General features: G+C 41.8%; 1 protein-coding gene across 27 annotated transcripts in view; it reads left to right on the top strand.

Moving 5' to 3' along the window:
• The window catches only part of cast (calpastatin), a 48,425-nt gene that overhangs the window by 23,963 nt on the left and 2,609 nt on the right, over window positions 1-21,853 (top strand). For 7 of the 27 annotated variants that reach the window (XM_062457187.1, XM_062457196.1, XM_062457178.1 and 4 more), the window contains 27 exons: window positions 689-757; window positions 2,580-2,723; window positions 3,123-3,206; window positions 3,605-3,736; window positions 4,520-4,651; window positions 4,984-5,028; window positions 5,166-5,270; window positions 5,460-5,540; window positions 8,403-8,444; window positions 12,799-12,894; window positions 13,017-13,091; window positions 13,489-13,566; window positions 14,096-14,173; window positions 14,589-14,693; window positions 14,819-14,935; window positions 15,378-15,473; window positions 15,643-15,720; window positions 15,837-15,929; window positions 16,606-16,683; window positions 17,093-17,197; window positions 17,441-17,557; window positions 20,024-20,248; window positions 20,395-20,499; window positions 20,679-20,771; window positions 21,222-21,266; window positions 21,458-21,586; window positions 21,706-21,792. In XM_062457187.1, the coding sequence (XP_062313171.1) occupies window positions 689-757; window positions 2,580-2,723; window positions 3,123-3,206; window positions 3,605-3,736; window positions 4,520-4,651; window positions 4,984-5,028; window positions 5,166-5,270; window positions 5,460-5,540; window positions 8,403-8,444; window positions 12,799-12,894; window positions 13,017-13,091; window positions 13,489-13,566; window positions 14,096-14,173; window positions 14,589-14,693; window positions 14,819-14,935; window positions 15,378-15,473; window positions 15,643-15,720; window positions 15,837-15,929; window positions 16,606-16,683; window positions 17,093-17,197; window positions 17,441-17,557; window positions 20,024-20,248; window positions 20,395-20,499; window positions 20,679-20,771; window positions 21,222-21,266; window positions 21,458-21,586; window positions 21,706-21,792 (2,634 nt within the window). The remainder of the gene's footprint in view (window positions 1-688; window positions 758-2,579; window positions 2,724-3,122; window positions 3,207-3,604; window positions 3,737-4,519; window positions 4,652-4,983; window positions 5,029-5,165; window positions 5,271-5,459; window positions 5,541-8,402; window positions 8,445-12,798; window positions 12,895-13,016; window positions 13,092-13,488; window positions 13,567-14,095; window positions 14,174-14,588; window positions 14,694-14,818; window positions 14,936-15,377; window positions 15,474-15,642; window positions 15,721-15,836; window positions 15,930-16,605; window positions 16,684-17,092; window positions 17,198-17,440; window positions 17,558-20,023; window positions 20,249-20,394; window positions 20,500-20,678; window positions 20,772-21,221; window positions 21,267-21,457; window positions 21,587-21,705; window positions 21,793-21,853) is intronic. The other 20 variants (XM_062457337.1, XM_062457318.1, XM_062457344.1 and 17 more) reach the window with 8 other exon arrangements.

Raw genomic sequence — 21,853 nt, 5'->3', positions numbered from 1 at the left:
GTACCTTGTGCTTAGTGATAGTTGGAAGCTGAGATGCTAGTTCTTTTTCCCAGTTTTGTGTTGCAAAATGTGTGAGTTGAGTCCAAGTCTTAGTCAGCAGATTATTTACCTGTTAAATTGAGTGGCATGACTAGTTCTTTTTAAAATAAATGATGATTGTATCATTCCTTTTCTTGCTTCCACTTTTCTTGCCAAGATCATGCATAAAGATCTCAAATACTCAGAGATATTTTGACCTATCTTCATTGGCTGTTTTTAATAGATGAGCGATGCTAGTTCAGGCATGGCAATCGGGCAGCGCGCGTCATCCACTCATTACCACACCTGTGTTAGCCAGCACAAGCCCATTGGGCCATGTCTGATAAGACGGCATTAAAAGGCTGCCCGGATACGCACACAATCACCCCCGGTTGTTGTATGATCAGTGCTGCTGCCACCATCCCCTTCTCCCCCATGCTGTCTGTATAGTCTATCCATCAGGGGGATTATATCTCTATTGCTCTCTGCCTCATGTCATGTTTGTATGTGCCGCATCGACTAGGCAGGGAGCGCTTCCCTTAGAATCATCCACTCCGCCAAAGTCAAACCTATTTCCATGTCATGGTATCAATAAATGCTCAAATCTAATACGTGATTGTCTTGACTCAACTTGATCTCTTTTTCTCTCCATCTCTCTGGTACCCTCTAGTCGCAACCCAAACATGCCCCACCAGCCCCGGCGGCACAGGTCTCCTCCATGAAACCAGCTCAGTTTGAGGTATGGTAAACTACTTCACACAGTTCCCCCTTCTCTCTCAGATCTTGTATTTCGCATCCTTTGTCTTGTTCTCCAGGTCTCACATCTTAATGTGTCCAGTTTCCATCCCACCCTTCTTTTATGTGTGCATTCCTTTATTTTCTTCCAACTTGATCCTGTCCACGTTCAAGTCCCAAGGTCCATTCTTGCATCCAGTGTAGTTTACCTCTGACCCTCTTCTTTAGACAGTGTTTTGAATAGCTAATTTACTTCCTGTTTTTGTTGATTGGTGCTTAGAGTTCTATTACCATAACACCTTAAAGAAGTGTAAATGGAGGGTTGGGATCCTTAAGTTGCATCTCTGCTTCCTCCCACTCAAGGCAATGATAGTTTACACCCAACTTTAAAGGACGTGTTTAAAAAAAATCATTGTAGGTCTGGAACAATAGTAGGAAGAGCTGGCCATAGTTTGTGTAATTTCCGTCCTTTGATGTTTGATGTGTTCAAGTTCAGAATGGAAATGATTGCATAATATTTGTTATGTTTTATTGATATACCAAATTGTACCATCATGATGAGGAAAACATGTAACATGTTAACTTCCTTTTACTTCCTGAAAATTTGTGTTAATGGTTGATTACTCACAGAACCTTTGATTAGTTAATTGGTTCTCAAGTCAAAGAACAAAGCTTTAGCAAATGTAATCAATTTACAAAAGCAAAACTGTGCACAGTTGTACAATGTTCATTCTATGCAAATGACCTACTGATGTAGCATTACATCACTAAGATTTAAGTGTGCCGCCAGTATTTGATGTGTAATACAATAGCTCATCCAATTAAAAATAAGAAACAATGAAGAAAATGTATACTTTAAGTTGTGTTGATCTAACAAAACCAAATGCTGCTCTGCTTTCACTGAATAAATTGTAACTATATGCACAATGTCTTCACACAATATATGTATCCATCAAGCAGGTATTTCTTGTTCACAACTATTTGAGTGGATCTCTTTCCTGTGCCCACAACCCAAGCAATGACATTTGGCAGAGATGCCAACCTCAGGGAGGCATATTCATGTTTCGAATGTCACCTATTTTGGTGCCTTGACTATTGTTAGGTTTTGGTTGGACATGAGAGAGTATGCTAAAAGAGGCTATGAGTACTATGAAGCGGTATGAGGTGTATACTGTCAGCATAGCATGTTTTGTTAAGGACATCTCCAATGTAAGAGTACATTATGATAGTTTGAGGTAAAACAGTAATAAAGAGATTTCTGTTAATTGTGTTCTTTTCTACAAGGAGTCAACAAGGAAGTGGTTTCATTGACTGTGTTCTTGTATGTTAGTTTTGTGTTACCCTTGTAGTGCTATCTTATGGTCCTATTCAAAGACTTAACCTAGTTTCTCCACTTACTTTCACTAAGATCAAGTCAGAGATGGAAGCATATAAAGAACGACAGATTTATTTTCTGGACCAGGGTTACAACCGGTCTTTAGGGGCCCACTCATGTGTTATGGTCTCACATACCGATACAAGGTTAATTTAAGTGGGGTTAAAGAAGTTATTTATCGAAGCAACACCCCCAGGAGCTATGATTGATGACCTCTGGGTATCTCTCCTTCTGCCCTTAATCCCTGAGACCCAGAGTAAGTTTTGATTGTAAGACGTGTGTTTGCTTACTTCGTCCTGTGTACTGTTTGTTTACGTACTGAGTAATATAAAAAATCTCATATTTTTTGATTAGTTGTCTTTGAGTTTGAGACAGAACACTTTGGCTATGTTATTTAGTGGTGTTTAAATATAAATGGTAAACAACTTAGTAATAACTTGTTATATTACAGAAGACACCTGTTACATCTGCAGCATCAACCATGGCTACAAAGCCAGGAGTAACCACGACAACGGGCACTACCACAGGAAGTGATGTCAAAGTGTTTACCTCTGCAGGGGTGACACAGAAAGGGATTGCCGTAGTCAAGCCGGAGGTAGAGACAGAAAGACAAGATTGGGTCTAACAAGAGACTGTAGTACTGGTGCTTGTAGTGGTGGTGGCTTATGGTGGCATGTCTAACAGATGTCTTGGCCTTCACTTTCTTGACTCCACTTTGCTCCTGGTGTATGATAGGTTTATGTCTGTTTGTTCTTCTCATCGTGCCCATCTTCCACTGCTTCCCTCAGTCACCTCCACTTTCAGTCTGCCATCTTGACCTATGACACACTTGCATTTGTTTGCCACGCTATTCCATCAGAAAAATGGCCTTCTGCTGTGGCCTTTGGGAATGTGGTGAACACTCCACTTGCAAAGGGAATAGTTCATTTATTCTGTGTCTATTCTGTGAACCACACCCTCTTAACATTTTCCACGCCTTCATCTTGGTTTGTAGACTTCATTTGTCTCTCCTAACACCGGGGTAGCAGGTGCTACAATTATTGATATGACCGGAGGCAGTCCTAAAGAAATCCTCAAGGTAACCCTATTAACATATAGCCAGCTGAATGTGCTGAATATAGATTTCCATGTTTCTTCCCCTGACCCCTTTGTGACAGCTGAAGGACTGTTAAGTCTAGATGTAAGTTGTCTATAAACACAGATCTACAGAAATGCACCAAAGATTTGGTACTCTCCATTCTCTTAACAGGGAGGGGGAACTTCGGATAGATCTGTGTTTCATGGCAAATACATCGTATGCTGAGTTTTGACAATCCTTCCACCTCAAACTAAATGACTAACTTCTTACCTCCATGAGTAAAATGCGTATGAACGCGTGTTTGCACATATTGGAATTGAGATGTGCTTTGAATGTGCTCTTCTGTCTGTTTATTGTATACAAGTTTGGAGTGCTGACATGTTGGTTCTTGGTTGTAGACTGCACCTGTCTCTCAGGCCAAAGCTCCCACCACCTCGGCTGGAACAGCCAGCTCAGCAGGAGCGGCCGCAACCGTGAAAGCTGAAACAACCAAGCCAAAGCCTACTGACTCTCCAAAACAGACGGTCAAGGTAGACTTGAGACAGCAGTATTAATATGATATGAGGGGTGTTTCCGACTTGGGGGTTTCCTCTTATCTGCCCTGGATCTTTTGACCTCACTCCACTGTAATTTCTTGGGTGACTTTGTATTTGAAGTCTTTTGGTCCAAAATGCCTATGGTATGAAGGTGCAAAGCTTCTTTTTTTTCATATACAGTACCAGTCAAAAGTTTGGACACATTTTCCCATTCCTGTATATTTTTTTTCATTCTCTTTATTCTCGTTTTCCTTCGTCCTCTTCCAGACTTTCACGTGGCGTTACGCTTTTGTTCTTCCTTTTTGAGGTGACTTTGGGCTGCTTCTGATTTGGAAGTGTCAGACACTTAAAAGGGACTTGTTGACTCCCGATTCCTGCTGCCAGAGAACTTCATGGACATCATCACTTGTCATACTTGGGCTCACACTCATATAATTTTTTCTACCACCTCTGCCTTTAAAAATAACCTGCTCCTGTCAGGTTTCAGGTTTGCTTCTCTGCCAGTTTAGGGTGGTGAGCTACTGTACATGTTCAGCCCATATATTTTCTTGTTAACAGTGCCCTCTCTTTTCAAACTAAGTGGTGGATCAGTTTGCTAAACCGTCACATCCAAATAACAAACACAGGTGTACGCTTTAGACTTTCCACATATCTTTCATCTTAACCAAGAGTGCAGGAGAAGAAATACAATAACTATGATCTTGAACAAACAAAATGACCACTCCGAGTCATGTAATGTGTTGGGTCTAATGCCGTCAACCATCCTGCGTTTTATAGAGTGCACCAGACCCGGCGAAAAAAGTTGACTCAGCTAAAATTGATCCGGCTAAAGTGTCAAAGCCCGCTGAAGCTGCCAGTGTGGATGGGAGTGCCTCTGTGAAGGGGAAAACAGATGTGAAAACAACTAAGGTAGAGGTGGTTTGACAATTTGGTGTTAAGTTATCTCCTGACAGAGGAGGGAGTTTTGTGAAGCAATCTGGAGGAGGATTGTTGTGGACATGTACATGGATTGTTGTGGACATGCACTCTAAAGGAAAACACCCTGCTTACTAAAATGAACAGCACCCTGTGCTTTTGTGCCTACTTTTCTGTGATATATATTTCAGCCACTGAAATATGGGACCAACACTATACAGTACATGTTGTGATATTTTTTGTTGAGTGTACAGTGTATTACGACTACATACTGTACACAAACATGTATAGTACTACGTTATTCACTGTCCTGGTCTGGTTCCTAGGTACAGGTAGAAGTTGGGCCCCCAGGAACGAAGGCATCCAAAGAGGTAACCAAGTCCCTATATTTCTTCTGTCTAAAGCTCTGTTGTGCTGATGCTGCAATTTACACTCTTGCGCTGATGCTACAAAAGTAATGGCTGGATGTAGTGCTGCTTGAGTTTTGAGATATACTGCATGTGTGTAGGCACCTGAAGTGGACCCTTTTGATGCCTTGGCTGCCATTTTGCCATCATTAGACTCTGTCGCCCACCCAGCCCCACCCAAATATACTGGTCCTGAGGTCAAAGAGGTAGAGCACGTGTGAATGTGTCCAGTGTGTGTATGTTACTGAGCGTGTTTGTGAAAGTGTGTGTGTGTGTGTGTGTGTGTGCATGCATATGAAAGTATGTAAGGTTATGAGTGTTTCTTCATTGTTAGACAGCATGTGTGTCATGTGTCATGGCAGAGTGCTTAACGGTGTGTGCTGCATGTATCACAGCATGGCTTGACAGCAGAAGATGCCATGTTGTGTGGGGTCAGAGAAGACACTCTACCGCCTGGATACAGATTTGAGAACAGGGTCAGTTTCTTGGTCATCCCCCCCCACACACACACACACACACACTCCTCATTGCCATGCTGTATGCCTGCCATTTCTTTGAGTGTTATCAATCAAGAATGTGCTTTTGCATTGTTTTACATTGTTCGGCAACCCCTCTGTGTTCTCTCTGGAAAACAAATCACCATGTATTATTGGAGGGCTTGAAAGTGATATACTCATCACCTGATTTACACAAATCGTTAATAAAGTCAGTTACAATGAAAATGAAATCCACCGGAGTTCGTATAGTGAACAAAACTCCAAATCTACAAGCCTAGTGCATGGGAATAAAGTCTTCAAGAAGTTGAAGATGACTGTCTTAAATACAGAACCCACAGATCTAACCAGATTGTCTTAATCAACAAAGAGGAAGTCTGAAAGCATACAAATTCGAATTGGACCATCACGTCCTTACTCAGTGGCTGCAGTAGACCACATGTGATGCCTTTTGGAAGACAAGGGAATGTGTAAACACATTTTGAACCTTTGCATGCACAAACTGTAAAACCTGTAAATATACATTGTACAAGTCTCACGCATTCGCCGTGTGACTCACGCATTTCAACCTATTCTCACGCAAAACCTTACAGTTAGGTCCATAAATATTTGGACATTGACACAATTTTCATCATTTTGGCTCTGTATACAACCACAATGGATTTGAAATGAAACAATCAAGATGTGCTTTAAGTGCAGACTTTCAGCTTTAATTTCAGGGTATTTACATCCAAATCAGGTGAACGGTGTAGGAATTACAACACATTTTATATGTGCCCCCCCCCTTTTTAAGGGACCAAAAATAATTGGACAAACTAACATAATCATAAATCTAATTGTCACTTTTAATACTTGGTTGCAAATCCTTTGCAGTCAATGACAGCCTGAAGTCTGGAACCCATAGACATCACCAGACGCTGGGTTTCGTCCCTGGTGATGCTCTGCCAGGCCTCTACTGCAACTGTCTTCAGTTCCTGCTTGTTCTTGGGGCATTTTCCCTTCAGTTTTGTCTTTAGCAAGTGAAATGCATGCTCAATTGGATTTAGGTCAAGTGATTGACTTGGCCATTGCAGAACATTCCACTTCTTTGCCTTAAAAAACTTTTTGGTTGCTTTCGCAGTATGCTTCGGGCCATTGTCCATCTGCACTGTGAAGCGCCGTCCTATGAGTTCTGAAGCATTTGGCTGAATCTGAGCAGATAATATTGCCAGAAACACTTCAGAATTCATCCTACTGCTTTTGTCAGCAGTCACATCATCGATAAATACAAGGGAACCAGTTCCATTGGCAGCCATACATGCCCACGCCATAACACTACCTCCACCGTGCTTCACTGATGAGGTGTTATGCTTTGGATCATGAGCAGTTCCTTCCCTTCTCCATACTCTTCTCTTCCCATCATTCTGGTACAAGTTGATCTTGGTCTCATCTGTCCATAGGATGTTGTTCCAGAACTGTACAGGCTCTTTTAGCTGTTTTTGGCAAACTCTAATCTGGTCTTCCTGTTTTTGAGACTCACCAATGGTTTACATCTTGTGGTGAACCCTCTGTATTTACTCTGGTGAAGTCTTCTCTTAATTTTTGACTTTGACACAGATACGCCTACCTCCTGGAGAGTGTTCTTGATCTGGCCAACTGTTGTGAAGGGGTTTTTCTTCACCAGGGAAAGAATTCTTCTGTCATCCACCACAGTTGTTTTCCGTGGTCTTCCGGGTCTTTTGGTGTTTCTGAGCTCACCAGTGCGTTCTTTCTTTTTAAGAATGTACCAAACAGTTGATTGAGCCACACCTAATGTTTTTGCTATCTCTCTGATAGGTTTGTTTTGATTTTTCAGCCTAACGATGGCTTGCTTCACTGATGGTGACAGCTCTTTGGACTTCATATTGAGAGTTGACAGCAACAGATTCCAAACACAAATACGATACTTGAAATGAACTCTAGACCTTTTATCTGCTCCTTGTCAATGAAATAACGAACTCCCATGAGGGAATAACATACACCTGGCCATGGAACAGCTGAGCAGCCAATTGTCCAATTACTTTTGGTCCCTTAAAAAGGGCGGGGCCACATATAAAATGTATTGTAATTCCTACACCGTTCACCTGATTTGGATGTAAATACCCTGAAATTAAAGCTGAAAGTCTGCACTTAAAGCACATCTTGATTGTTTCATTTCAAATCCATTGTGGTGGTATACAGAGCTAAAATGATGAAAATTGTGTCAATGTCCAAATATTTATGGACCTAACTGTATATTTCTCATGATGAGAAGTAAGGGATAATGTGTCCCGCTATATACCCCCCCAAAAAAATTGAATAAGAAACTAATACATATCAGACATGGCCTTTTAAAAGCTGTTCAAAACTGTATTTACAGGAAAAACTACTTTTAATGATAATTTCAGTCTTCATCCATTCCTTTTCCTCTCCAACTGTTGCGATACCCCTCAGAGGCTTGGGTACTCCCAGATGTGATGATGCAGTCTGTTAGGAACAATGCTTTCCACAGGGGAGGAAGGCACTCCCCTCACACTTCTGTTAGCATGTGGATGAAAATGCAAAGCCTGGAAATCCATAATGGGCCATGAATTAGGTACTCCCAAATGCTACAGCTATAGTGTAATTCTTAGCTTTATAGTTGTTGCTCAACACAACATGAAGGTATCCTGCAGATATGATGATCAATATCTAGGAGCAAAAACACAAGATGGCAGATAGTCAAGCTACAAATATGATTGTTGGATAAGTCTCTGTCTGTGCTGTAAGGTCAGCTGAAACCTTTCGCCTTGTTATTAAGACTTAATGCAACCCTGATATTGATCTAACATTTGCGTATTTTTACAGGGCCCAGCTGGCAAACCAGATGTTGTGAAAAAGGACATCCCGGTAAGTTGCTCAGTCCTGGTAAATGATGTCCTTAATCCTTGATGAATCAGTGCGTGTTTGCATCCTCTTCTCTCATTTCACACACCCGTCTCACTCTTTGCCACCTCTCACAATCACATACACACTCTCACTCCCAGACCCACACATACACATGCCATTGCTGTGACCTGTGGCTCGCAATTGACAATGTTAGGTAGCTCTACAGTGCGGAATGTTACACTGAAGTCTGGGTGTTGGCTCAGCAAACAATACTAGGCGCACCTCCTGAAAATCTTACCAGCTTGTTCTACCAAACCCAGTACTTGGACACACCACACGTTACAGGACATACTTAAAAACACCACACCTGATTTACTCAACACTCATTTTTCTTTCATATGCAACTGCCCTCGAATGTTGTTGAAACAGCACATGCATGTTCTTTGTTCGACCAACACTATTGCTTTCAAGCAACGGACACCAAACTTTTATGTCAAGTTAGTTGTTTGTATTAATGAAGCCCCTGAAACTTTGAAACACAACAAACCTCTCTCCGTTGCTTCATCTGGTCTATGGAATGCAATGGGTGTGTCTGTACTTTTCCTCCTAGGTTGACACATGTAGGCTGGTTTGGATTATTTGGTTCTGTTTTGTCTCTTTGAGTGAGTCTCAGTCGCCACCTAGAGGAAAGCTTTACAACAGAACTAAAGTCATATTTCCTTGTAGTTGTGTCGCAGTTGAGTATCCTCCCATTGTGGTTCAGATTGTGTAATTCAATTTAGTGTGTATATTTGACAGTGCATATACATCACTGGCTAGCTCATAGCACAGTTAACTTGAAAATGCCCATAGATACTGTAGGGGGTTTAATATTGGCCAAACATCCAAAACTATTCCCGTATGTTTGAAGGAAACTTAAGTGTATTAACATGAACCAAATAATGCCAATACAAATAGAACTAGAGAGGGTACAATTTCTGGAGAAATTGTAGGGTGTGCTTGCTTGCATCGGTTGCAGATGGGTCCGTTTATTACCTGTAATTTTTACAACTGATATTTCTGTATATTTTATATAAAAATGTCTACTTATTATTTATGAAGATTGCATAGATTTAAAAGCATAGCCTACATTTGTTGCTGCTCATGTACAATTCAAAATACAAAAAGTGAAGTGTAGCATGTCCCTGTACTTACTGTAAGTCGCTCTGGATACGGGCGTCTGCTAGCTAAATGACAATGTTATGTAGAATGAACCTAACCTATATGACTTAAACGTCACCTTAAGTTTTTCCCTTCTACAGTAGTGATATTTTCAAGCATTTAGCCCACTCGTATTGCATTCATTCATTAAGAACCACCTTTGAAAACAAGCTGAACCCCCTTGAAACAAGCTATTCTAAGTAACAACGTTGTCACTGGCAGTATTAGATAGAATAGCGATTGAAACGGTACAGTACCATCTGCTAACTAAAAATATGCCCCCAAAAAAAACGTAAATAAGCTTGACATTTATTTAGGGGGAAATGGCTAATTCAAAAGAAGTTTGCTGGAAGCGATCATTGTCAGTAACAATGCCAAATACGACCATTTGATCTTAGACTAGAGCCCTGCATGGTGGAGAAGCTGACCTCGGTAAACTGTGCTAAGCTAGCCTACTGTAGCTGCTGTTGCTAGACAAACTTAAGGCCGGGGATTGTTTGAATGCGCCGGAAATGAAAAACGTTTCTTTTGACATCAAGTTTAGGCTGTGGCATTGAAGACAGCGACACACCACACAAGCTTGAGTTTAAATACATTATTTAATGTGAAATTACTTACTGTACATGCAAGTCTTGAATTACTTAAATGTATGATCAGAGAATGTCTAATATAGAAACAGGCTCTGGTATGATGCTACCAGTAGCCTACTGTGCGCAACAGTCTTACTACATCTATGCACGTCGTAGTTATGCGTCGTTGGTAACGTGTGCTGACGTTGTGACGTTGGGCTTGCACTGATTCCCTTTGGCGACAAAAGGCACTTTTTGCCACCAAAACGTAATTTCAATTTAAACCGTGCAACGGAACTTGAATAAAAATACAAGCAACGCAATCGCAAATAACACGAACCTTTTGACACTGGCGTTGTCTATGTAGCGCAAATATTGATTGATCCTTAGGGGTGGGAAAATAATAAAAAATAATAATATATATGTGAGAGAACAATGGTTGTGCTCGCCGAAGGCGTGAGCACACCCAATAATAAATGTGAGAGAACAATGGTTGTGCGCGCCGAAGGCGTGAGCACACCCAATTACAGTTATTTGACTCTATGGGTTAAATCAAAGCAAGAATGGTAGAAGTAAGGTTAAATTAAATATACATTTAATAACATTGCAAATGAATGGAATAAATTACAAGGCAAACATGTTACAAAATGAAAGTTAACTCTATTCACTATTCTACCATGATTATTGTAAATCAGAGACAGAAAGCAAGAGGAGAGCAAGGAGAATGATTATAAGGACAAGCCAGAGCTGAGGAGAAGGTCTCAGGAGATCAAGAATCCACAGAACAATGCTTCACATTTCCCTTTATACACAAGGACAACCAATCAGACCACTTCTTGACCCTTACTTATCAATATATGACTAGCAAGGCGGGTGGGGGCAGGGTGACACCCAGCCTTACAATACGAAACTAGAGAGGGTACAATTTCTGGGGAAATTGTAGGGTGTGCTTGCTTGCGTTGGTTGCACAGGGGTCCGTTTTTGAATGACATTTTTACAACTGATATTTCTGTATATTTTATATAAAAATGCATACTTATTATTTATAAAGATTACATAGATTTAAAAGCATTTTTTTTTGCTGCTCATTTACAACTGAAAATACGAGTGAAGTGTAGAATGAAATAGATGTCTTCTCATTTCCCCTGCAAGAGGCAGCCTCATCGTTGAATCAAAACTAATAAATTTGGCAGACCGGTGTAAAAATTGACCTAATCTCTATGACTTAAACGTCCTTTTATGTTTTTCCCTTCTCGTGATATTTTAAGGCATTTAGACTACTCATATTGCATTCATTTATGAATAAAGAACCCCCTTTGAAGATTATGCTACGACGTTACCGGCAGTAGAAGATGGAATCGCGATTCAAACAGTACCATCTGCTAACTGAAAATATGCCCCCAAAAACGTAAATATGCTTGACATTTATTTAGTGGAAAATCGCTTTCATAAAAAGCTCACTGGTAGCGATCATTGTCAGTAACAACGCCAAGTGCGATATAGCCCTGTGTGGAGAAGCTGCCCCGGTAAATTGTACTACTACGGTACAGTACTAGACTACTGCTGTGTTCGTCTTGGTAGCGATTGCGTTGGTTGAATTGGATTTAACGTTCCGTTGTACCGTTTAGGCTGAAATTAATTATTTTCATAAACAGATTGACAAAGTTTAGGCAGTGGCAATGAAGTTAAGGTTAGTAGTTAGATAGACTTTTGATTTAAGTAAGGGGAGTGCCGAACATGTTCTGTTGCCGTTTGACTTCCTAAACAGCTGTGTAGCTAGATGTTTTTGTAGTGTCTCGCGTAGGCTACAGCGTTGCAGTCAGCAACACTGGTTTGAAATCACAGGTAATGATAATTTCACCCACAAATCGTTTACTTGTAATGTAATGTCATAATAAATCCTACAACGAAAATGTATTTGTGAGGAATGTTTATTTTAACGATTGAAAACAGATGCATCATAGACCACTGTAGTATGTGTTGCCCGGGCAACAGAGGCTAATGTCATGATGCTAATACTTCAGTGACATAGTTGACTACTGTTTCCGAAAGTAGATGTACTTCCTTAATAAAATCAGCTTATATTGTACATTACACGTCACAATTGTGTGTCATATCACAAAGTAAAATGAGTAAATAGTTGGCCTCACCCTGGCCTCTTTGCTTGTGGCGTTTCTGCAGCTGCCTTGCAGTAAAGCAGTTAGCTATAGCTTAGCTATCTCCCAGAAGTTAACGAGCTGCTAAACTAATGTTCTGCTAGAGGTAGTCACGCGAGTTTTCGTGACGTTAGTGACGTAAGTAGCGTCATTGACTGTGGCTAACAAGTTAGCCACCGTTAGCTTCACTTTTCGCCACAAAAACTTAATTTCCACTTAAACCATGCAACGGAACGTAAATCCCAATAGAAGCAACTCAATCGCTACCAAGACGAAACTTTTGACACCTAGGTTGTCTATGTAGGCCAAATATTGACTGAGTTTTAGGGGGGCAAAAATAAATAAAAATTAAAATAATAATAATATATATATGTGAGAAAACAAAGGTTGCGCCCTTGCCGAAGGCAAAGCACACCCAATTAAAGGTTTTTGTGTCTTTATTCCTCTCAGAAACCCATGGGCACAGACGAGGCTTTGGATTCCCTTTCTGCCGGGTTCATGACCTCAACTCCCCCGAGTCAGAAGAAGGGAGAAGTGAGTCTCAGAGTGAGCTTGTAGAACAGCTTAGAACCATACGGATGGAACCGTAACAGATTTTCTTTAGAATCCTGTAATGCATGGGGTGATAGATATCATTTGAATTCTGTGTTTATTTTTGACCTCCACAGAAAATAGAGAGTGTGGGTGCCATTAATGCCTCAACTGCTGGCTTCTCCAACTTTGCTCCACCACCCCCTGCCAAGGTACAGTGAGGCTGGTTAACTTGGAGCTGTGTGTGATTGCTTATGTCAGTGCATGTATGCATTGCTGTCATTGTGAAAAAAATATTATCATCTGCAATACCTGACTGAACAGTGGCAAATATGCTGTTAATTTGTTTTAGCAACATAAGTGTTCTACATATCCACACATTACATCTGGCAAATGACTGTCGGGGACAGGAAAAAATAAATAAAAGAATCCTATCACTTTTTCCACTGTTCCACATTTCTTGTGCTGTTTAATTTTCTGTAGGCTTCTATAGATTTTCAATACTTTTGTGCTCTTGTACGTTAAACTAGGTACTGGCAATGTCAAAGTATAACTAACCACTGTGCACAACTAAATTTGAACCAAACTATTTTCTTTTCAAATTTTTAGAAACCTGAAGAGTCCAAGACTGCCCCTGCTACAAAGTCTGCTGTTCTCCCTGCTGACAAGAAAGCCAAAGTTGAGAAGGTAATTGGAAACCGAAATGTAACGATGTTTACATGTGTATTGTGTGTAGCCATACTGTATAAGGCACTCCTACAAAGCAGATTTTAAATTGTTTGAAGTACTGAATGTAGGAAATGTGAATTGTGAAATTCCACAAATTTTAGTAGTCCGGTTTATTCCCGGTAACAAAATATTAAGATTCGATTCAACCATGTAAAACAGACTATAATTCAGTGAATGTAAAGAAGCCAAGTATATGATTTCTGTGAAAAATACAACACTATATTTAAACCACACTTATTGGTTCTTGGTTTGGCATATGAAGATATATTAATTTGGAAATATAGTGGGGGGGGGGGGAAACAAAATCAAATTTCACTGGTGTGATTTCTTTTCTGAAAACCTAATATGTCACTTCTTCCTTTGAGTCCTTCCATTCCATTCCTTTTTAAATTCTTAGGGCAACAAAAAAGGTTTTGTGTCAGTGTGCTACTCAAACACACATTCTCTACATTACTTTCCCCCATCTATTTCTGTTTTCCATTTTTAGAAACCTGAAGAGTCAAAGCCTGCCCCTGCTACAAAGTCTGCTGTTCCTCCCGCTGACAAGAAAGCCAAATTTGAAAAGGTAACACGAAAGATACTGGTAACACTGAAAGTTCCAAATCAAGCAGCACAAGCACATATGCATTGTTGAAATGGTGGACCACACCAAGATGTCATTATGTCATACAGAAATGCTATTAAGTCTTATTGGAGTCATATGAAATTGTTATCCATTAATTAGCATTGCAGTTATCTATTACATAGCCTGTCTGTTTTAGGCACCCTTAAAGAGCTGTCTGTCAGTCTTATAATCCCGCTTAATTCCACCATTTCTTCTTCTCCACCCATCTTTCACTTTCCATTATTTCTTGCCCATCTCTATGCACAGCTCTGCTTGGCATTTTACCAATAGAACTGTAAAAAGCCAGTGTCAGTAGTAATAAACTGTTTATTGTCTCTTTCGCTCCCTCCCCCACCCTCTCCCTCCCTCTCTCCAGGATGACTCCATGTCCCTGGATGCCCTCAGTGCTCTGGGCGACACCCTGGCTGCTCCAGAACCAGCACCTGAACCTGCCAAGCTCAGACCCGAGGATATGGTCTCGGTACGGACTTAAGCAATAGAGCAGTGACTGTTTTTTCAGTGTGGTGGCTTGTAAACCCTTTTGACTCGTTAAACTTCTGTTGCTATTTTAACTTTCTGTATTCATCTTACCTTTTTTGTCTGCAGGAGGGCAAGTTGAAGAAAGAGAAGGGTGTGCGTGTGGGTGAGCGCGAGGACACGCTTCCGCCTGAGTACAGGTTGAAAGACGACAAACACAAAGACCTTCCTGCACCCAAGCCTGAGGTGAGCCTTGTAATGACATGGACCAGTTTCAGTGGTAGAACCAGAGGTCTTTTTTGTGGCTCTCGCAGTAGATGATGAGCATAGTCCTGCCAGAAAAGGTCCCTTCTGAGGACACTTCTTGTGGACACCATGTCCACTTCTGAACAGATTGATATAAACATTCAAAGACTATTTTGACATTGTGTTAAAAAGCAATCCTTAGGGGGTAGTAGATAGTAGTTTATGGGTGAAGTGCTAAGAAGTCACCAAAATTATTGTATGGCTATTTAGGCAGTTTATTAAGTCCTTTGATCTAACAGTATCTTGAAGATGGCATAGGAATATTATTTGTGAATTCAGCCTGATAGAATGATGATTGTGAGCAGCAGTGAAACTAGTCAAAGCTCGTAAATAAGTAATTGATTCCAATGATCTCTCCCTCCCCTCCCTTTCCCCCTTTCAGCCCTCCATGGACTCTGGTGAGGCTCTGGATATCTTATCTGGAGACTTCATGACATCGTCTGTTGCGCCAGCTGCACCCCAAGCTCTTCCCAAACAGGTGACACAGACCCGTTATTGTCTAACAGCTAATCCATCCACACATTGGCTAGCAAACAAATCAATTCAAGTCAATCAACTCACGCTTCTGTAAAGTCCTCCAGTACTTCCTCGTTGTTAGTAATGCATTCAGTTGACTGAACTGTGATGTTGTTTTCTCTCTCTCCAAGCCTAAGGCAGATGTTGTTACACCAACTAAAGCTTCCACAGTCCAGGCCCCTGTTGTTGTTCCTGTACATTCTCCAGAGGTAAACCGTGTGTGTATGTTAGTAATGTTAGTTTTGTCTTGTCATGTAGCCTGGCTGTTCTGTTTGGTGACTTTTGTTGTGTTTGTGTGCCTTCCTCCTTTGTCTCTCATTTGTAGATAGCCATTTGTCCTCCATGTGTGCCACAACCTCTTGACAGGATCCCTAACCCTGTTCCAACTGTGTGCCCTCCAAAGCCTAAACTTGAGAAGGTATCATTAAGATAAATTACTTGAACATATGATTGATACTAGAATTACTTTGTATTGGAAATACAGATTTAAAGATACAACTATAGATACACATTATTTTGCTCTAATACAGGGAAATAGACCAATATGAAGCTTTGTGATGGATGGGTAGATAGATGGATAGAAGACTTTAGTTTACAGGGATTGTGCACCATTTAAGTAATGTGTCAAGGGCCACCCATAACTCAATATATGCAAGGTTTGCCTAAATGTTTTGCTCATCTAGTTGGACAATGTGTAAGAGTGTCAGTGTTGTGTGTCACGTGTTTGCTAGTTGTGTCTCTTCATCCACATGTTTACTGTTTGAATCATTGTCCTTCAAACCAAACCAAGTGAAAGGGTTCAAGTCAGGGTTAGTGCTGCTTTAAGTGTCGATGAAGGGACGCAAGTTGAGAACAGATCGCTCACTCAAACATTCACCCTCTTCACATTTTCTTTCTCTCCATCTACTGTACCCTACCGTACCTCTTTCCTGCGTCTGCATCTTTCGCTCTCTCTGTCTCTCTCTCTCACTCACTTCTCCCTTTGATTGTTTTTTAATTCTTAGGGAAACAAAAAAGGTTTTGTGTCAGTGTGCTACTCAAACACACATTTTCTACATTACTCTCCCCCAACTATTTCTGTTTTCCATTTTCAGAAACCTGAAAAGTCAAAGCCTGCCCCTGCTACAAAGTCTGCTGTTCCTCCCGCTGACAAGAAAGCCAAACTTGAAAAGGTAACACAAAAGATACTGGTAACACTGAAAGTTCCAAATCAAGCAGCACATATGCATTGTTGAAATGGTAGACCCCACCAAGATGTCATTATGTCATACAGAAATGCTATTAAGTCTTGTCGGAGTTAAATGAAATTGTTATCCATTAATTAGCATTGCAGTTATCTATTACTTAGCCTGTCTGTTTTAGGCACCCATAAAGAGCTGTCTGTCAGTCTTATAATCCCACTTAATTCCACCATTTTTTCTTCTCCACCCATCTTTCACTTTCCATTATTTCCTGCCCATCTCTATGCGCAGCTCTGCTTGCCATTTTACCAATAGAACTGTAAAAAGCCAGTGTCAGTAGTAATAAACTGTTTATTGTCTCTTTCGCTCCCTCCCCCACCCTCTCCCTCCCTCTCTCCAGGATGACTCCATGTCCCTGGATGCCCTCAGTGCTCTGGGCGACACCCTGGCTGCTCCAGAACCAGCACCTGAACCTGCCAAGCTCAGACCCGAGGATATGGTCTCGGTACGGGGCCCACACACTCACCGTGGCATGGACAGGATGGATAGGGCACTTCTATTCACAACATAGTGTTCATAGTGACACACCGCATGGTCATTCTGTTGACATGTGCCGGTGTTTTTGTAATTGAAGCCCCCCCCCCAAGTAGAAACTGCATAAGATTACATTTCCCACCGTATTGAAAACTGATGAGTGCATGGCATGGTCACATGCATCCACTTGATGTCTATTTGTATGTGTGTGTAGGAAGATAAACTGGCCTCTGAGAAGGGTGTGCGTGTGGGTGAGCGCGAGGACACGCTTCCGCCTGAGTACAGGTTCAGAGACGACAAACACAAAGACCTTCCTGCACCCAAGCCTGAGGTGAGCCTTGTAATGACATGGACCAGTTTTAGTGGTAGACCCGGAGGTCCTTTTTGTGGCTCTCACAGTAGGTGGTGCATTCATCAGCTGACTTCTGCACTCATCTCAAATGGCATCAGCTGGGACATGTAAAGAAGTCATTGAGGTCCCATACTGTTCGCTGACTGTGCAATTTTGCCTGGCTTGAAACGCCTTATATATTGCAAAATGGTTCACTAAAGATGCCTGAGTTCCAAAATTATATAAGTGTGCTGATATGTGACAACTTCAGGGGTTCAACTGAAATGCTACCTAGACAGCAGCCAATAGCAGACACTTTCATCCAAAGTTAACAGTAAATAGATTTAGAAAGGCTATGAATGGTCAATTTCCAAAGTAAGTAAAGCAATGGTGAAGAAGGCCAAGAGGGTGACGTCTAAATAACGCCCAGCAAGTCATCTCAATACTTAGCATACGATCATGATTTACTACTGTATTTATTCCTATTTAAACAAACTAATTCTAGGCTCATATTACAGCTAAAAACATAATTGTGTTTCATGGGAACGCAAAGAACGATGTCTCATGGTTTGTCACTGGGCCCCTAGAGCAGGGGGGTTCAGTTCAGAATGGTCGTTATCAAGCTATGTGGAAGCCTGATAACGACCATTCATTTGAATCAGGTGTGCTGGAGCAGTGAAACATCTAAAACAGTGTTTCTCACTTTTGGGTTGTGAGCTGGGGCCCGTTCTCCGTACGTTGCTAACTCAGTTAGCTGTATTTGATTGTTGACGATTTGTCATTATCTTGGATTGTTCGGTTCTTCGAAGCTCATCCTGGACTTGCTGTCATAGCAACAGGTCCGTAAGCTTAAACCTGCTCGGGAGCAGGTTTATTTTATGTAAACACTATTAGATTGAGGCTTTACAAGCAGAGGTGATACAGGAAGTCTGTCACAGACATGTCTTGTCCGCTTTTACTACAGGAACCTGTTGCAGAAGGTGCAAGAATAATTAGCAGAATTTAACATGAAACCGAATTAATTGCTCATTGCGTGATAGATAGGCTCCTTAAGCACAGCGCGATATGCTAGCCTATACTTTTTCTCGGTTTTCTCGTGAGGGTGTCATTTACATCATTCATTTGTTGGAACCACATTAAATTATTATATGACATTAGATGATAAACAAAGTAATTATGAAAATAAAAAAATACAAAGACAAATAGGCCTAGCCTACTGTAATAAGCGATAAAACATCTAACGTGGTCACTACATTTAATTTGTCTGCTACTTTTTGCCAGCCCTCTCCTGTATTTTGCTGACTTTGAGGTGTTCCCTGCCGTTTGGTTAAATCTTCCAATTTGGAGTAACCTTCAAGCAAGCTCTTGCTCTGTTTGGCTCTGTTACGGAAAACACGGGGCGCTCTTTTTGGTCATGGTGAGCAGCCATAGACTTATGTGAGCAGCCAATAGCAGCATTGCTGATCAAGATTTCTACTATCAATACATACCCCCTTTTAGACCAATGCATAACTCAATCCAGCTATACTAATCATAAACAACAAGGGTGTTGGAAGAACCGAATTAGCCAGATCATGATTAGCATGATGATGTCTTCTTGGATGTGTCATTTGATCTCGGATGTAATAAGCGACATACGGAGAACGGGCCCCTGGTGTGGAGTGGGTTGTGGACGTGTGCTTCGGCTCCATCAAAAAATCAAAAGGTGCTCAAGCCTCACGCATTCACCCTGAGATACCTAGTTGATAGCCGTCTTGAGTTATACAGAGTTACATGCCACCTACCAGCCAATCAGAAACACCACAAGCACCCCCCACCCCGATCGTAACTTAATGACCAAGGACAAATGTGGGGCCACAGGTTAGACCAGTTGAGAAACACAGAAACACTGATCAAAACCATACAGGACACTGGATCCTGAGGACACCCCTGCCCTAGAGTGTCAGAGTTATTGATCATTTTGCGGTGCTCATCCAAGAGCTTTGTGGTGACCTTGACTGTTGTAAGACTCTTCAATGCCTTCCCTAGTCTGCACGAGGGGTGCTAGGACTTTGGATTGACAGAATTACTTGTCATGGACACCTGTGTGTTGCACACCTTGGGCATCTTGGTACTTGCTAGGCATGTCAAGGACCACTGATGACCATGTTTCTAATGTGGACTCTTATTTTATAAGATCCTGTCACTTTTTTATTACAGTATGTGGCATTTGTCATTAGTCATTTGTGGCATGTATATTTTGTATTGTGCCTGTCAGTGGGGGATCAGAAAGTAATACTTTACTCTCTCCTCTACTGGATGGGGGTCTAAATAATAGAGTTCAGTTGATAGCTATCTTTGTTTATCTCACTTGTTTTCTTTCTTTCTCTCCTCCTCTCTCGCGCTCGCGCGCTCGCTCTCTCTCTCTCTCTGTCTTTCTCTCTCTGTCTCTGTCTGTATGTCTCTCTCCCCCCTCCCCCTCTCCAGCCATCCATGGACTCTGGCGAGGCTCTGGACATCTTGTCAGGAGACTTCATGTCCCCCTCTGCTGCTCCTGTCGTCCAGGCTTCCATCCCCGCTGCTGCTCCTCCTGCATACACTGATGACTTTGCCCTGGACGCTCTGGCTGGAGACTTTGCCCTGGACGCTCTGGCTGGAGACTTTGTTGCTCCCGCTGTGGCTCCTGCGGTCCAGTCAGCTGCTGAACGCCAGGTACGCTCCTCTCTCGCCCATACTCACACGTATACATAGAATGGCACGTGCAGTGTTGGTGGCACGTGCAGTGTTGGACTTAATAGTTGTCACCAACAGTGTGTGTGTGTGGACAGGCGCGTTCATATGTGCACGTGTGTTCTCAGCTCTCCACAGGAACAGCAGACGCCTTGGACTCTTTGTCAGACACCTTGATAGACGCCACTCCTGTCCCTGAGCCCGCTCCCATCCAAGTCAAAGACATCATCAAGGTGCACATCTACAGATAGATCCTGAAACTGGCCTGATTCCAAACGGAAAGTGTCCTTTCCCTCTTCTCGTAGCAAGCTAGTCGGTTTTAAAACTGCCTAGGCTCAGGGTTTCCAGTCAGTGTGGGCTACTGTCACAGCAACATTAAGATTGACCGTATTTGTGACATCTGCCCTCCCAGGAGAAGGAGGTTACAGAAGAGAAGCTCATCAAGATGGGGGAGAGAGACGACAGCCTTCCTCCTGAGTACCGGCCAACAGAGAAGGACCTGAAGGTAATAAATGGGAAATGCCACATCTTAACACACTCTTGTTTGGACCCAAGCCCAGGCCCCAAGCCTTGTGGTGTAGTCTATTGTGAAATGTGCATAATGTTAACTTACCCATACCCCCCTCTTCTTACCCATATCCCTCTTCCCTGCGACACCCCCCCACACATTTATCACTAGAAGTTACACTGTTACCAAAACATGCAGAAGAACATGACCCTATTCCAAATGTAAATGTGCAACAATGAAAAAAGGAAAATTAGGCAGGGGGCACATGTACAGTATACACTATACTGTACATGCTGTACAATCCTATGTACTAGTATCCGTTCTCTCCATTTCTGTATTGACTTGCACATTTCTTGCTCTCTGTGCTTCTGTTTACTTGTTGGTCCGTAGACAACACAATGTTGCATTGTAGTTCTTTCTGACAGTTTTCTTGTATTCCCATCCAAGGCGAAGGCCAAAGCCAAGGCCAAAGCAGATGTCAAACCTAAACAGGTGAGATACGCATTAAAAAAGGACATTTCTTGGTGTTGACCAATCTTGTCCAACGATTTTTCAAGGGCATTCGCATCAAACATTCCACTGGGTATTGTTTTGACACGGCAGACTCCTTCTCACATGTCTTTTATTTACTTACTTTAGAGGTGAGTGATCAAGGTGTAATAACCATTGTTTATGGGCCACAGAAATCTATGGATGAAGCTGATGCCCTTGAGGTGCTGTCTGGTGACTTCTCTGCCTCCGTCACCCCTGCTGCCTCTGTCGGGGTCTCAACAGTGCTGGTGCCACCCTCTCTGCACCCAGAGAAATTGCAGGTTGGTGCCAACTGTGGTCTAATACTATATCTAGGCTATTCTTATTATTAGATTCTGTGGTAAGGTTTTTGTTGTTTTGCTGTGTGTATGTGTTGAATGGCCATGTTGTGTGTTTTTAGGCTGTGTCCGGCCCTGTGTTGGACTCTCTGGCTGACACTTTGCTTCCAGATGTTCCAGAGTTCAAACCAAAAGGAGAAAAGCCAAAGGTGAACCTCCCAAGCATAAACACCGCCCTCTCAAACACAACATCGCAAATTTATCATAGGG

This window comes from Osmerus eperlanus, chromosome 1 (genome assembly GCF_963692335.1).
Source record: "Osmerus eperlanus chromosome 1, fOsmEpe2.1, whole genome shotgun sequence".
In the NCBI taxonomy this organism is placed as follows: domain Eukaryota; kingdom Metazoa; phylum Chordata; class Actinopteri; order Osmeriformes; family Osmeridae; genus Osmerus; species Osmerus eperlanus.
This window is presented reverse-complemented; position numbering and strand designations above follow the sequence as displayed.